Source organism: Muntiacus reevesi, chromosome 19, assembly GCF_963930625.1.
Source record: "Muntiacus reevesi chromosome 19, mMunRee1.1, whole genome shotgun sequence".
Classification (NCBI taxonomy): Eukaryota; Metazoa; Chordata; class Mammalia; order Artiodactyla; family Cervidae; genus Muntiacus; species Muntiacus reevesi.
In genome coordinates, this window is record NC_089267.1 from 57,186,317 (window position 1) to 57,199,432 (window position 13,116).

General features: G+C 38.0%; 1 protein-coding gene and 1 pseudogene across 2 annotated transcripts in view; one reads left to right on the forward strand and one right to left on the reverse strand.

Moving 5' to 3' along the window:
- Positions 1-13,116, forward strand: part of RNGTT (RNA guanylyltransferase and 5'-phosphatase) — a 218,822-nt gene that overhangs the window by 63,574 nt on the left and 142,132 nt on the right. For both annotated transcript variants that reach the window (XM_065911584.1, XM_065911585.1), the window contains exon 9: positions 5,350-5,485. In XM_065911584.1, the coding sequence (XP_065767656.1) occupies positions 5,350-5,485 (136 nt within the window). The remainder of the gene's footprint in view (positions 1-5,349; positions 5,486-13,116) is intronic.
- On the reverse strand, positions 280-359 carry LOC136150976 (U4 spliceosomal RNA; annotated as a pseudogene).

A 13,116-nucleotide genomic window follows, 5' to 3' on the forward strand; every position in this document is an offset into this window, starting at 1 on the left:
TGTTTAGACTGTGATTAGACTGTATTTCTATTTTTTGTTTTTTTCTATAGCCTTATTTTCACCCCCACCCTGGCTTGAAAAAGCAATATGTGCTTGTTTTTTAAATTTCTTAAAAGTACAAAAAAGTATAATGAAGAAAGCAAATATCATTAGTAATTCTACCTAGGGATGACAATTCTTACCATTTTGGTATAGGCTTTCCTGTCTGTTTTGCTATTCAGAGTATCTCCCTACCCCTCATTCTCATACATTCTGATTTTTAACTTGCTCTTTCTTTCTTTCTTTTTTTTTTTTTCAATTAGCAATAATCGCGCCTCGGATAAACCTCATTGGCTACGATACTGCCACTGCGCAAAGCTAACTTGCTCTTTCTTCATTTAATATGTTATGAATCTCTTTCTGTATCAATGGATATTGGTGATAAATTTAAATTGTAAGATTTTAAAAGACAGTTTTACCCTGAGACTATTAGAAGTGTGAATTAAAATTCTTAAGATGCTATTAGTTACCAATTTTTTTTTATCAGTTTTCCTTTTCTTTAATTATGTACTTCCTGAATTGTATTAATATGCAGTTGGTGGTTTTACTTCAATCGCTGTCTCACATCTCAGTGACTGTCTCGAAGGGTATTTACCATAAAACAGGGTATGCGAGGCTTCCCTGGTGGTCCGGTGGTTAGGACTCTGCGCTTCCACATTAAGGGTCATAGGTTCAATCCTTGGTCATGGAACTAAGACCGTGCAAGCCTTGTGGCATGGCCTGAATGAGTGACGAATGCATTTGGCTTTGCATGGCTTTGGTATGTATACTTTAATATAAAAAATGAATCAGTGCTTTCTAGTTCAGTGAAACTTCTTACTAATTTTTGTCTTTTAATGAGAATGGATATTATACAAATAATTTAATAATGTTGTACATTAGATTTGCAGTTGAAGTTATGTCATAATTAACAAGAAATCATATTGCATTAGTGATCGTTTTCCACTGAAGGTAGAACCATCATTATATACTAAGCCAGCATCTGATGGTACATGGGATGGTTTCATTTTTTTTTTTAAATTTTTTATTTTTTATTTTTTCAGTGGGTTTTGTCATACATTGATATGAATCAGCCATAGAGTTACACGTATTCCCCATCCCGATCCCCCCCTCCCACCTCCCTCTCCACCCGATCCCTCTGGGTCCTCCCAGCCCACCAGGCCCGAGCACTTGCCTCATGCATCCCACCTGGGCTGGTGATCTGTTTCACCATAGATAATATACATGTTTTGATGCTGTTCTCTTGAAACATCCCAACCTCGCCTTCTCCCACAAAGTCCAAAAGTCTGTTCTGTACATCTGTGTCTCTTTTTCTGCTTTGCATATAGGGTTATCGTTACCATCTTTCTAAATTCCATATATATGTGTTAGTATGCTGTAATGTTCTTTATCTTTCTGGCTTACTTCACTCTGTATAATGGGCTCCAGTTTCATCCATCTCATTGGAACTGATTCAAATGAATTCTTTTTAACGGCTGAGGTTTCATTTTTTTAAAGAATGTATTCATTCAGAGACTTTGGAGTAATATGAAAATATTTCCACATTCCTTATTTCTTCCCTAACATGAAATAACTTCTTACTTTTTGTGGGTGTCACATAACAAAAGAACGTGTGATTTGAAATGACTGGAATTCAAACCAGAAATTGCATCCCAGAAACTTTTGTTCTAAAGCCTGAAAATTTATATGTGCAGAAGAATCCCTGGATACCAGCTGCTAAATAATTTCTACGATATGTCTGTAGATGCATGCTAAGTTTCCCATAAGCAATCTTTTTTAGTGAATTCCATCTTCTAAAGCCCTTTCTTCCTTGGTTTTTTAAATCTGTTTATGCATAAGTATACAGAGTTAGTATTTTGAAGTAAAAAGCAAAGTCTGATAGTAAGATATATATACATATTTATATTATATTTAAGTATATTATATAATATTGTATTTATATTATATACATATTTATATATAGATGTATATTTATGTGTGTGTATACTTATCTCAAATCTGTTAAAAAATGAATAGAGAATAATTATGACAGAAAAAGCAAATGTACCAGCACCCTAGGATTTAATACTTATTTTGTTTGAACATTATATTCAATTCTGAGCTTCTGGGCAACCAGCAAAAAGGGAGATATAATTTCTGTTGTTATCATATGATCAGAAGAGGTAAACTATTTCTTTTTTCTGAATTCTGAAATTCACTAGCATAAGCCAGCTCTTCTCAGATTGTGAATATGGACTATTAGTTCTGCAGATATTAACAGATATCAGGAGTAGCCAGCTCTTCTCAGATTGTGAATATGGACTATTAGTTCTGCAGATATTAACAGATATCAGGAGTAAGTTTAGGAAATAATGGGCTAAGTTAAATTAATTGGCTTTTCTATGTTGTTTTTTTTCAAACTGGATAAAAAGTTTAATAACTTGGAAAACTGAGTAATTCCTTGTATGTTTTCTTACAACCTTAAATGTTCCTGGTTATTTTGCCATGGAAATACTAAAAGTTAACAATAGACTTTGCAAAGTGCCATCCTGAGTCTTTAAACAGTGTGATAGACTGTGTCTTCAGTACCATTTTTGCACGTATCAGAAGGCTTTTTACTTGACCGGTTCTCATGTTGATTTGAATTCTCTTTGAAACGCCACCCAGGGCAAGGCTGACTTCTCAGGAAGACTGGATTCTTCCAGGAGAGGCAGCGTTTGGAACGCACGTGCAGGAGGGCCTTGGGAGCTGATGTTGCTGTTGTCGGCCAGGCTGCGGGCCCAGCGGCTGGTCTGAGCCTCTCAGGTGCACTGTAGTCTAGGCGGAGGCTGATTTTCTTTTTCCAAGTGCAGCCTGAGTCCTCACAATCCTCATCTCCTAGGGCTGCTGCTCTTTTAATATGTACAAGGGCAGGAGTCCTCCGCCTCCTCTCCAGGGGCCTGCTGGGACTAATTATTTTGAAAACGCTAGTAGCAGCATGCTTCCAGTCCAGTTCCCAGACGTCTGCCCCTTTGGTCAGTTTTGCTGCTCTTCAGCCTGTTGCCACGCACTTCTGTTCCCTTAATCAGCCCTCCCTTCCCCTCTCCTGACATGTCTCTCTGTTTTCTTAGAGCACTTGTTTATGGGAAACAAATTGTCTTCTGGTATAATAGCCTCCATGTATGTTTGCTTCCACATCTTCAGTTGAACGCTTCTTCAGTCCCTTGGCCTTAACTTGATTCAGCTCCCATCTTTCGGCTGCTGCTGCTGCTTTTTTTTTCTCATCTGCCTCACGGGTAGGAGATTAGACCGACTGACCCACCTTCTCTTCCATTCTCAGTGGTACATCGGGACTATTATTCTTTCACTGTTTCATTTAACAACAAACCAAACAACACAGTGATTCTTCTGTTCCTTTGAAGCTCATGCCTTTCAAGTTTCTAGTTTATTGCTGTCAAATTTTTCTCATTCTTTGAAGAGTTTGGTGCCTGGATATGGTCTCCATTTTCATCCCAAATCTTGCTGCTGTCTGTTTGGTAGTGTAGCCTGTCAGTCTGTAATTTCCTCAACTGTGAACTCATCTGGACTTCATTTTTTTGTGTGGTGTGCAGTAGTGCTCCATTCTTGATGATCCACTAGTTGGGAGTCAGTGACATTAACTTACATCAATACATCAATAAATGGATTGACAGTAACTTGGTGATTGGAAGGATGACTAATGACCAAAGTCATTTTAATGTATATGAAGTGAAGTGAAATGAAAGATGCTCAGTCATGTGTGACTCTTTGCAACCCCATGGACTGTAGCTTGCCAGGCTCCTTTGTTCATGGAATTCTCCAGGCCAGAATACTGGAGTGGGTAGCCATTTGCTTCTCCAGGGGATCTTCCCAAGCCAGCTCTCCCACATTGCAGGTGGATTCTTTACTGTCTGAGCCACCGGGGAAGATCAGTTCAGTTCAGTTTAGTCGCTCAGTCGTGTCTGACTCTTTGCAAACCCAGGAACTGCAGCACACCAGGCCTCCCTGTCCATCACCAACTCCTGCAGTTCACCCAAACCCATGTCCATTGAGTCAGTGATGCCATCCAACCATCTCATCCTCTGATATCCCCTTCTCCTCCTGCCCTCAATCTTTCCCAGCATCAGGATCTTTTCCAATGAGTCAGCTCTTCGCATCAGGTGGCCAAAATATTGGAGTTTCAGCTTCAACATCAGTCCTTCCAGTGAACACCCAGGACTGATCTCCTTTAGGATGGACTGGTTGGATCTCCTTGCAGTCCAAGAGACTCTCAAGAGTCTTCTCCAACACCACAGTTCAAAAGCATCAATTCTTCTGTGCTCAGCTTTCTTTATAGTCCCAACTCTCACATCTATACATGACCACTGGAAAAACCATAGCCTTGACTAGATGGACCTTTCTTGGCAAAGTAATGTCTCTGCTTTTTAATATGCTATCTAGGTTGGTCATAGCTTTCCTTCCAAGGAATAAGCACCTTTTAATTTCATGACTGCAATTAACCATCTGCAGTGATTTTAGAGCCCAGAAAAATAAAGTCAGCCACTGTTTTCACTGCTTCCCTGTCTATTTGCCATGAAGTGATGGGACCGGATGCCATGATCTTAGTTTTCTGAATGCTGAGCTTTAAGCCAACTTTTTCACTGTCCTCTCTTACTTTCATCAAGAGGCTCTTTAGTTCTTCTTCACTTTCTGAAATGAAATGATTGACTAATGAAAATTTTTATGAACTTGTGTTAAAAAATGTTTTAATTCAATAGTAATGAATGAAAGTTGTTCCTGAAATGGTGGGATCTGGTTTTATCATCATATTAATTCAAAGAAAGGGGTTAGCTGTTCTGTTCATTGTTGTATGGTAGAAGGGACCTGGGATATGTTGAAGTCTGGGCATTTGCCGATCATCTACTTTTTTTTTTCCTACTGCAAAGTGGAGACAACAGCACCTAATCTGTATAGCTGTTGAGGCAGTAAAATGCAGTAATTAAATATATGTGTGTTTGTGTGTTTTATAAACTTTGTTGTCTGAAGTTTAATAAAAATTAGAGAATGCGTCTCTCCTAAGATGGGTTATAAGATTGCTTTTGAATATCACATTGTTTTCATAAAAAGTTTTGATTTCTGTATACCCTGTGTTTTTTATAGGAAGCAAAAAGTTAAAAAAAATCAAATTTATTATTTATGGTACTTTATTCTGAATGATGATGGAGGGGGTACTCTGGTGAACATTATTCCAGGTAGCTATTGCAAGTCTAAGGAAAAACAGTTTAATTGTTATTTCTTATGACCCTATTCTTGAATTATACAGTTAATATTACTTTCTTAATGTTTCATTTATAGGTATATGATGTTGATTGATGGCACAAATGAAGTTTTTATGATTGATAGAGATAATTCAGTGTTTCATGTTTCAAATCTGGAATTTCCATTTCGTAAAGATCTCCGTATGCATTTATCAAATACTCTCTTAGATGGGGTAAGTCATATTTTTATCTTTTTTTTAAAAAATCAAACATTAAAAAAAAAACATAAAAAAATCAAACATTGCTATTTTTCTTTCTTGTGCAAGTAAATGTATATTTTAAATAATTAAACAGGAAATTTAGAATCAGACCCAGTTTTTTAAAAACTTCTTTTTATTGATGTAGAGTTGACAGTTAAAAAATTGAATCTAGTTTTTACTGAGATGTTAAATTTCATTTATTTCATTTCCTATACTTACTGTCACTTGATTGTTGTCTTAGATACAGAGAAAGCAAGCAAAATTAAATCTTAATTTTTTTGTTCTTTGTGATTGAAAAAAAATTTATTGAAAAATATTCATCTTATTTTATGGTTTTACTTGTTGATTGAATTTTAGTTGTGTGATATGACATATCATGCTTCCGTGGTGGCTCAATAGTGAATCCATATGCAGTGCAAGAGGCACAGTAGACGTGGGTTTGATCCCTGGGTTCAGAAGATCCACTGCAGGAGGAACTGGCAACCCACTCCTTTATTCTAGCTTGGGAAATTCCATGGACAGAGGAGCCTGGAAGGCTGTAGTCCATCGGGTCACAAATAGTTGGGTGTGACTGAACATGAACATGATGATACACACATTTTCCCTTGGCTGTTTAGCTATATGGACTGATAGTACTTGTTGAAAGAGGATCGTGCCTTTGAAAGCAGCCACTGTACTTCTACATTTGAATTTTGGAAACTTAAGAATTTTACCATTCAGAAAATCTTTATTTAATAATCATAAAATTACTTGATTAAAAATATTTTATATTTCTCCTATATGAATAGCTTTCCTTCCCCCGATTCTAAAAGTATTAATTCATTGTAAATAAAAATTGATATAATACAGAACAATACAAAAAAGTTGGTAAAAATCAGCTGAATACCCACTACTGGAGGAATTTCTGTTATCATTTTGATAAACATTATTCCAGAGTTTCTTTCCTCTGTGCCAAAATGTTCAGTCTGACACCTGCTTTTGAAGGATTTGTATTTATATTAGTAATAGTAACTCAGAACAGAGATTTTTAAACAGTATATGTATCAGGATCTCCAGGGAAGTTGGGAATCCTTCCAGTCCCAGTAAGATTCTGAATACAGGTACCTCTGCCCTGGGGGAAAATGAGTGCTTTGGTCAAATATGTACCCACATGGATAGTTATTGCATAATTTTGCATGAAAAGAGCTGAATGTGTTTTCTAACTTGTCTTTTGTTTACTTAGCGATATGTTTTGGACCTTTTTCGTATAAAAGTCTGAGTAATAGGCCACTGTATGTGCAAACACTGTAATTTGGGGTTTTCAAACTATCTTGATTATGAAAATGATAGGGGATAATAGTGAAAGAAATATGATAGCCTGTCCTAGACCTACTGAATTAGACTCTCCCGGGGGCCAAGGTAGTTTTTCTTTTTTTTTAAAATTTATTTTTTAATTGGTGAGAAATTAGTTTACAACATTGTGTTGGTTTCTGCCATACAACAACACAAATCAGCTGGAATTATGCATTTGTCAGCTTCCTCTTGAACTTTTATTTTCAACAAGTGTCCAAAGTGACTCTAATCAGGCCAGTTTACAAACAATTCTATAATTAATTCAGCCAGCCCTTTTTTTTGATGGACATTTAGATTTTTTGGTAGCTTTTTGTATTAAAAGACACAGTAGAATGCATATCCTTATACCTTTTTCTTTTTACAATTGTGCAGTTTTATAATTAAGATTCTTAGACGTGAGACTGTAACATGCATTTAAAAATCTTTTGATTACAAGTAATTGAAGTCCATCTTAAAGTAACTGAGGAAACAAGAACTAAATTGACACAGATAATTAGCTTTCAGCTTGATTTGCTTCAAGCTGGATCTGGGGACTCAGGTGATACTGGCTAGGCACTGTCTTTCTCTCTCTCTTTGCTTTACTTGTCCGTTCTCACTGCGTGAAGATTCTCTCCACGCGGGAGGCGAGTTGCATTGCAACCCAAGCAGAAAGGGAACTTCTCCTAGTATCCATACATCAGTCCCAGGGAAGACTCCAGAGGGCCTGGCCTGGGTTACGTGTAAATCCAGGGAAGATTGATGGTGGAGACCAGGAGCTCATTGGCGGCGGTACCACTTGGAATACAAGAAGAGCAGTCCTTCCAGGGAAGGGGCAGTAACAGGCTGCACTGCACTGTGGCGACGACGCCGGATTCTAGAGCACTGACCATTTTAAACACTGATGTGTATGATTACCAGTCTCCTTTCCAGAAAGTTTGAACACATGTACAGGTCTGCCAACCATATGTAAAGGATCTGTATACTGGGTTTTGAAAATTTTAAATCTTCTAATTTTAACTGACTCTTTCATTTTAGGGGATAATATAGCACAGTGGTTGAGAGCCCTGGCTCTGACTGGGTGCCTGATTGATTTCATAAGCTATGACATGGGGGCCCTCCTGCGGCTTACTTGGTTTCCTTCTGTAGTGAAGTTAGGCTGAGTTCTTGGTGCTGCTGTGCAGATTAAGGTGGATGGGTTATAAAGTGCTGGTAATAGTGTTTGACGCATAGTGATACTTACCTCTTAATTTATGTGATTTGTTAAAGAGGTTTAACATTTTTCACTTATGACTGTGTTTAGTATGGTACAGAGTTAGGGTATTTCTCTTGTGAGTTTCCCATTCAGATCTTTTATACATTTTCCTATTGGATGTTCATCTTTTTCTTATTGGTTTACGAGATGTTTTGTTTACACACACACACACACACACACACACTATTTTTTAGATTCTTTTCTCATGTAGATCATTAGAGAGTATTGAGTTCCCTGTGCTATACAGTAGGTTCTTATTAGTTATCTTTTTAATAGATGGTAGTTAAACACTTTGGTTTTTAGTATTTGGCTTTTGTGCCATTTTAAGAGATATTTTTACTTCAGAATTACTATAGTACTCACCTATATTTCCTTCTAATACTTTTATGATTTCATCTGTATATTTAAATACTTGATCTATCCATGATATATTTTGGTAAAAGGAATAAGATAGGGATACAGTTTTATGTATTTCCCAGTATCTAAGGTATTACCCCAGCATCAGTCAGCTAATCTTATTTTTCCTTTTAAATTACATAGGTCATTTTAAAATTATGTATAGGATTTCTGTATATCTTTGTCTGTATATTTCCGTATATCTTTGTATATCTTGATTCACTTTCCTCTTCCGCTAATATTTAGGACTTCCAGTGGTAGTTTTAGGTTGACTTAAATGCTATAACTTTAGCATACAATTTAATGCCTGATAGTGTAAGAATACCCAATATTCTGGTTCTTCTGAAGTTTACCACTTAGATTTTATTCTTTTTTTAGCTTTTGGTGAACAAGGCTATTTGGAAAGGTAGGCTGAACTAGTATGTTACACTCTGTGAACAAGCCGCTTGCGTTTTTCTCTGCAGAGTGGTATCTGGTAGGCTTGGTTCTGCACTGCTTCTGTTTCTGTTTGCTCCGCTTGGTCCTGTGGTTTATCTGTCTGCCACACCTTCCCTTTTTCTCTTTGGAGGGAGAAGGAACTCTGTATCTTTCTTATGGCTTCCCACAACTTTTAAGTCTCTTTTCTACCAAGATACCACTCATGTTCTTTAATATTTCTTCACTTTTTCCAACACTGAACCTTTTTCGTGAGGTAGATCAAATTATATCTGACTAACAGTCTCTGGAATTTGTATGAGAACGCTTTCTGTCTAAAGGTGAAGCTTGCTCCTCTAGTCTGGGGTTGTACTAGCAGGTAGACATGGGAAGACTAGGAGTAGCTTGTGAATGTTTGTGTAAACGCTCAGGGATAGAAATACCCTCGTGAAAACCACGTGCATAAAATATGTGTTTATGTGTTTAACCGAGGGAGTGCCACTTTCTAAGTGACCTGAATGCTTACTGCCCCTATCTCGTGCTTTTAAAAAAGTTCACCAGTTGTACATGGGCTTGTGCTGGCCAGAAGATGGATGACTGTGGCTGGGAAATGAGACGGTTTGAATTAGTCACTTGTGAGGTGTAGTTTTAAGTGCTTAGAAGGTTCAGGGTGTGACCTGGAGAGAGTGAGAGTTTGAGGTTGTTTGGAAGAGAGCAGTGGACATGAGATCCAAGTTTTCGATGGGGCCTAATGAGTGATGATAGCAGTCCAGGTGGAGAGGATGACTGGGCCGGGTACTAAAGATGAAGATAGAAGGGAAGAAAGCCACAGTTGGTTGAGACTAGTAGCAGAGAGTGAACAAAGAGTAACGATAGTCACAGAGTCACCTGCACCGCACCCCCTGTGAGGCTACTAGTAAATGTTCATTCCCGTGACAGTGTGTGTGTTAAAATACTTCCCATGTGTACGTACACTTTCTAACATGTTTGTGTGTGGGCGTGTGCATGTGCACACACACCCCTTGTGGTTGACTGAGCCAGCGTGTAAGATTGGCAGTACTGGTCACTGCACATCTTCCGGGTGTGCCATTCTTGTCCTGGTGGGTGTGACAGGCATCCCTGCGGTTGTCTGTCCATAATCTGCATCCCCCACACCACAGCTGTGGTATTAGTTCATGGGAACAAGAACTTTTATTTTGATTTTTGTTGCTTTCATTTTATCTAAGTGACTTTTTTTCCTTAGCATTGTGATTCATAAAATAAAAGGAGGAAAAAGACTCTGGAGTTCTAGTGTTTGCCAGAGTTGACTGTAGGTTTTCATTCCTGGCATGTGCTCTGCCAGAGAGTGCACGTGGCACTTAGAAGGTCGAGGAGAGGCCTCAGCTTGGAGACACTGTACTTCTTTGGGGACGGATGGAGAATGATGGGTGACGAATCAAACAGTAATCTGAAGATGGGTATTTAAAACAAGTTCTCGGGTGGTTTAGAGGAGAAATGAATCATATCTAATTAGTAACTAAAGATGGCTTATGAAGGATTTGGCATTAGATTATGGGAGGATTTTTATAGAGAGAGACTTTGGTTGGACGTGAGCCACGGGTATTCCAGGTAGAAATAATGCTTAAAATTTAGGTGTTTAACCCTCTGCAGATTTAACTTAGCAATACTATTTATTTTCATCCCAAACTTAGATAACTGAGAGCAACATAATAGACTCTTATGAGATTTAAAAATAGCAATATGATTCATGATGTCAGTTTACTTGGATCAGAATTTTAGCTACCATATCTGTTTTTCCACTTAGTTAATTAAAACAGCCCTGTTTAGTTTCCTGTTTCTTCTACATTTTCATTTGCAAATTGTTTCTGTAAAATTCCAAATCCAAGAATAACTCAAACTACCTAATTGTCTGGCTGTCAGATATGAGTGTTGAGGCTTTTGTTTTGCTCTCTAAATTATGTTCTTTGACCTATAAAATGTGGAAAATTGGAGTTTAGAAATACGACATTAATTCACTTGAAACAAATCAGTATAATTCAATCAATTTTATACTGAGGATAACAGGAGAATATAACAGTTAATCATTAAAGTTAATAACAAAAATCTTGGGGAAATGACATGTCTTTTCATGTTAATTTTTTACAAAAGTATATGCATGCTTGTTAAACCTTTAGAAAGTCTGTATGTTATAAAATAGAAGAAAACTCAGCTATCGAGTTTTAACCTTTTGATGTATTTCCTTTTAGTCATTTTATTATGGCTGTATTTGTAGAATGTGTATAACCAACACGTATATAGCTCACATTTAATATAGGCTGTATGTCAGAGGTTCCTTCCTTTTCCCTTTCATCTTAAGAACTGATTTTTGGATTTCTTTTTCAAATTTAACTTTATTAAGACAGCTGAAATATAACCCGCCACTCTGAAAGTGTGTAAGTTGGTGGTTTTTGCGTTTGTAAGGTTGCGTGACCACCTTGTCGTTGTGTAGTCACTGAGTTGTGTCTGACTCTGTTCTTTGTGACCCCAGGCACTGTGGCCCGCCAGGCTTCTCTGTCCTTTGTGTTCTCCAGACAAGAACACGGGAGTGGGTTGCTGTTTGCTTCTGTAGGGAATCGTCCCAACCCAGGGATCCAGCCTGCCTCTCCTGCCTTGGCAGGTGGCTTCTTTACTGCCGAGCCACTGGGGAAGCCCTCTGCAACCACTGCTGCTAATTCCAGAACATTCTGTCACCTAGATGTACTATGGTAATTAGAAACAAGTGGGCCTTATCTAAAAGCATTTCAAAGAATGGGTTGTCATTGAGATCAGCTCTGAAGGCCCCGAGTTTCCCACAGTTACTTCCTCTCATTAAAACCCCGAGTGGCTCTTCAGAGTCCTCAGCTTAACACCCCTTGTGTCTGGGCCATGCCAAGTCGTTAGCACCATCTTTGACTGTGAGCCGTTGGAACCTCACTCCTGCCCATTACTGAACTTTAGATCGTTTGCCCTTTTTTCATTCTTAGGTTGCTTCATGCAGGAGGGTAAATCTAGGCCCTGTTTCTAAAACTTGATCACAGGAGAAAGTCCATTCTCCCTTCGTCACTAGATTTTACTTGTTTATTTTAATTTCTTATTTATAAGTGTGGTTGAAAAGGATCCAGTTGAGTAGTGGTAGCTGTATGCACACTGGTGCAGCAGCTCTCCAGACCTTCTTTATTCCGTAAACGTGAAACTGTCTGCCCGTTAGACAGCTTCTCGTTACCCCCGGCCTGCGGCAGGCACCATTCTACTGGCTGTGAGTTTAAATCCTTTAGATACTTTGTATAAGTGAAATTATGTGTTATTTGTCTGATTCTTACTGGCTTATTTCACTTAACATAATGTCCTCAAGGTTTATGCATGTTGTAGCAGGTGATATATTTCTTTTCAAGGCTGAATAATATTCCGCTCTCTGTCCATGCCACATTTATTTATTCATTCATCTGTTGATTAACATCTGGGTCCCTTCTCTTAGCTGTTAGAATAATGCTGATATATACAATGGGTGTATAAATATCTCTTCAAGATCTTGTTTTTAATTTTTTGGATGTATACCCAGAAGTGGAATTGCTGGGTCCTGTTGTTCTAAATTTAATTTTTTGAAAGCACTGCTGTACTTCTTTTGTACTGGTTGCTCCATTTTACAATCCCACTAATAATGCAGTTCAGTTTTCTTTTTTTTTTTTTTCAGTTCAGTTTTCTTAACTAAGTTTTAGGCTTAAATTTTTTTTATGTTTACTCACTTTTCTGTACCGTAGAGCAGTAGTGACAGCTGTGGGGATGGGGGCGTGTGATGAAGTTATTGGGAGGAATGCAGCCTAGGTGTTGGGTTTTTGCTAGAGTCCCTGGGTTCTATTCTCTTTTAACAACTGTGGGTGAAAGTTTTCTTCAGCTGGTTGGGACCATAGTTTATTCTAGTAACGCTCAGATTGTTTCTTCAGCATGGAGTCCTGTAGCCTTTATTTCAGGCACAGTCTTCTGCTCTTTCAGTTATTCTTCACTCTGAAGAGAGGAAAAGGACAAGAATAACCACTGAGTTTGCTTCTCTATGTTTGAGTGTAATAGTGACAGTTATCAAGGATTTGTCATTTACGAATAGGGCTTTTGGGGGTGTAGTGGGCTTGGGGCTGAATCCTGCTGTGCCTTTCTGTTTTACCAGAATTTTGGTAGTTTCCATGGCTGTCAGTTTTTAAAGTTTACTGGTTTGTTTATT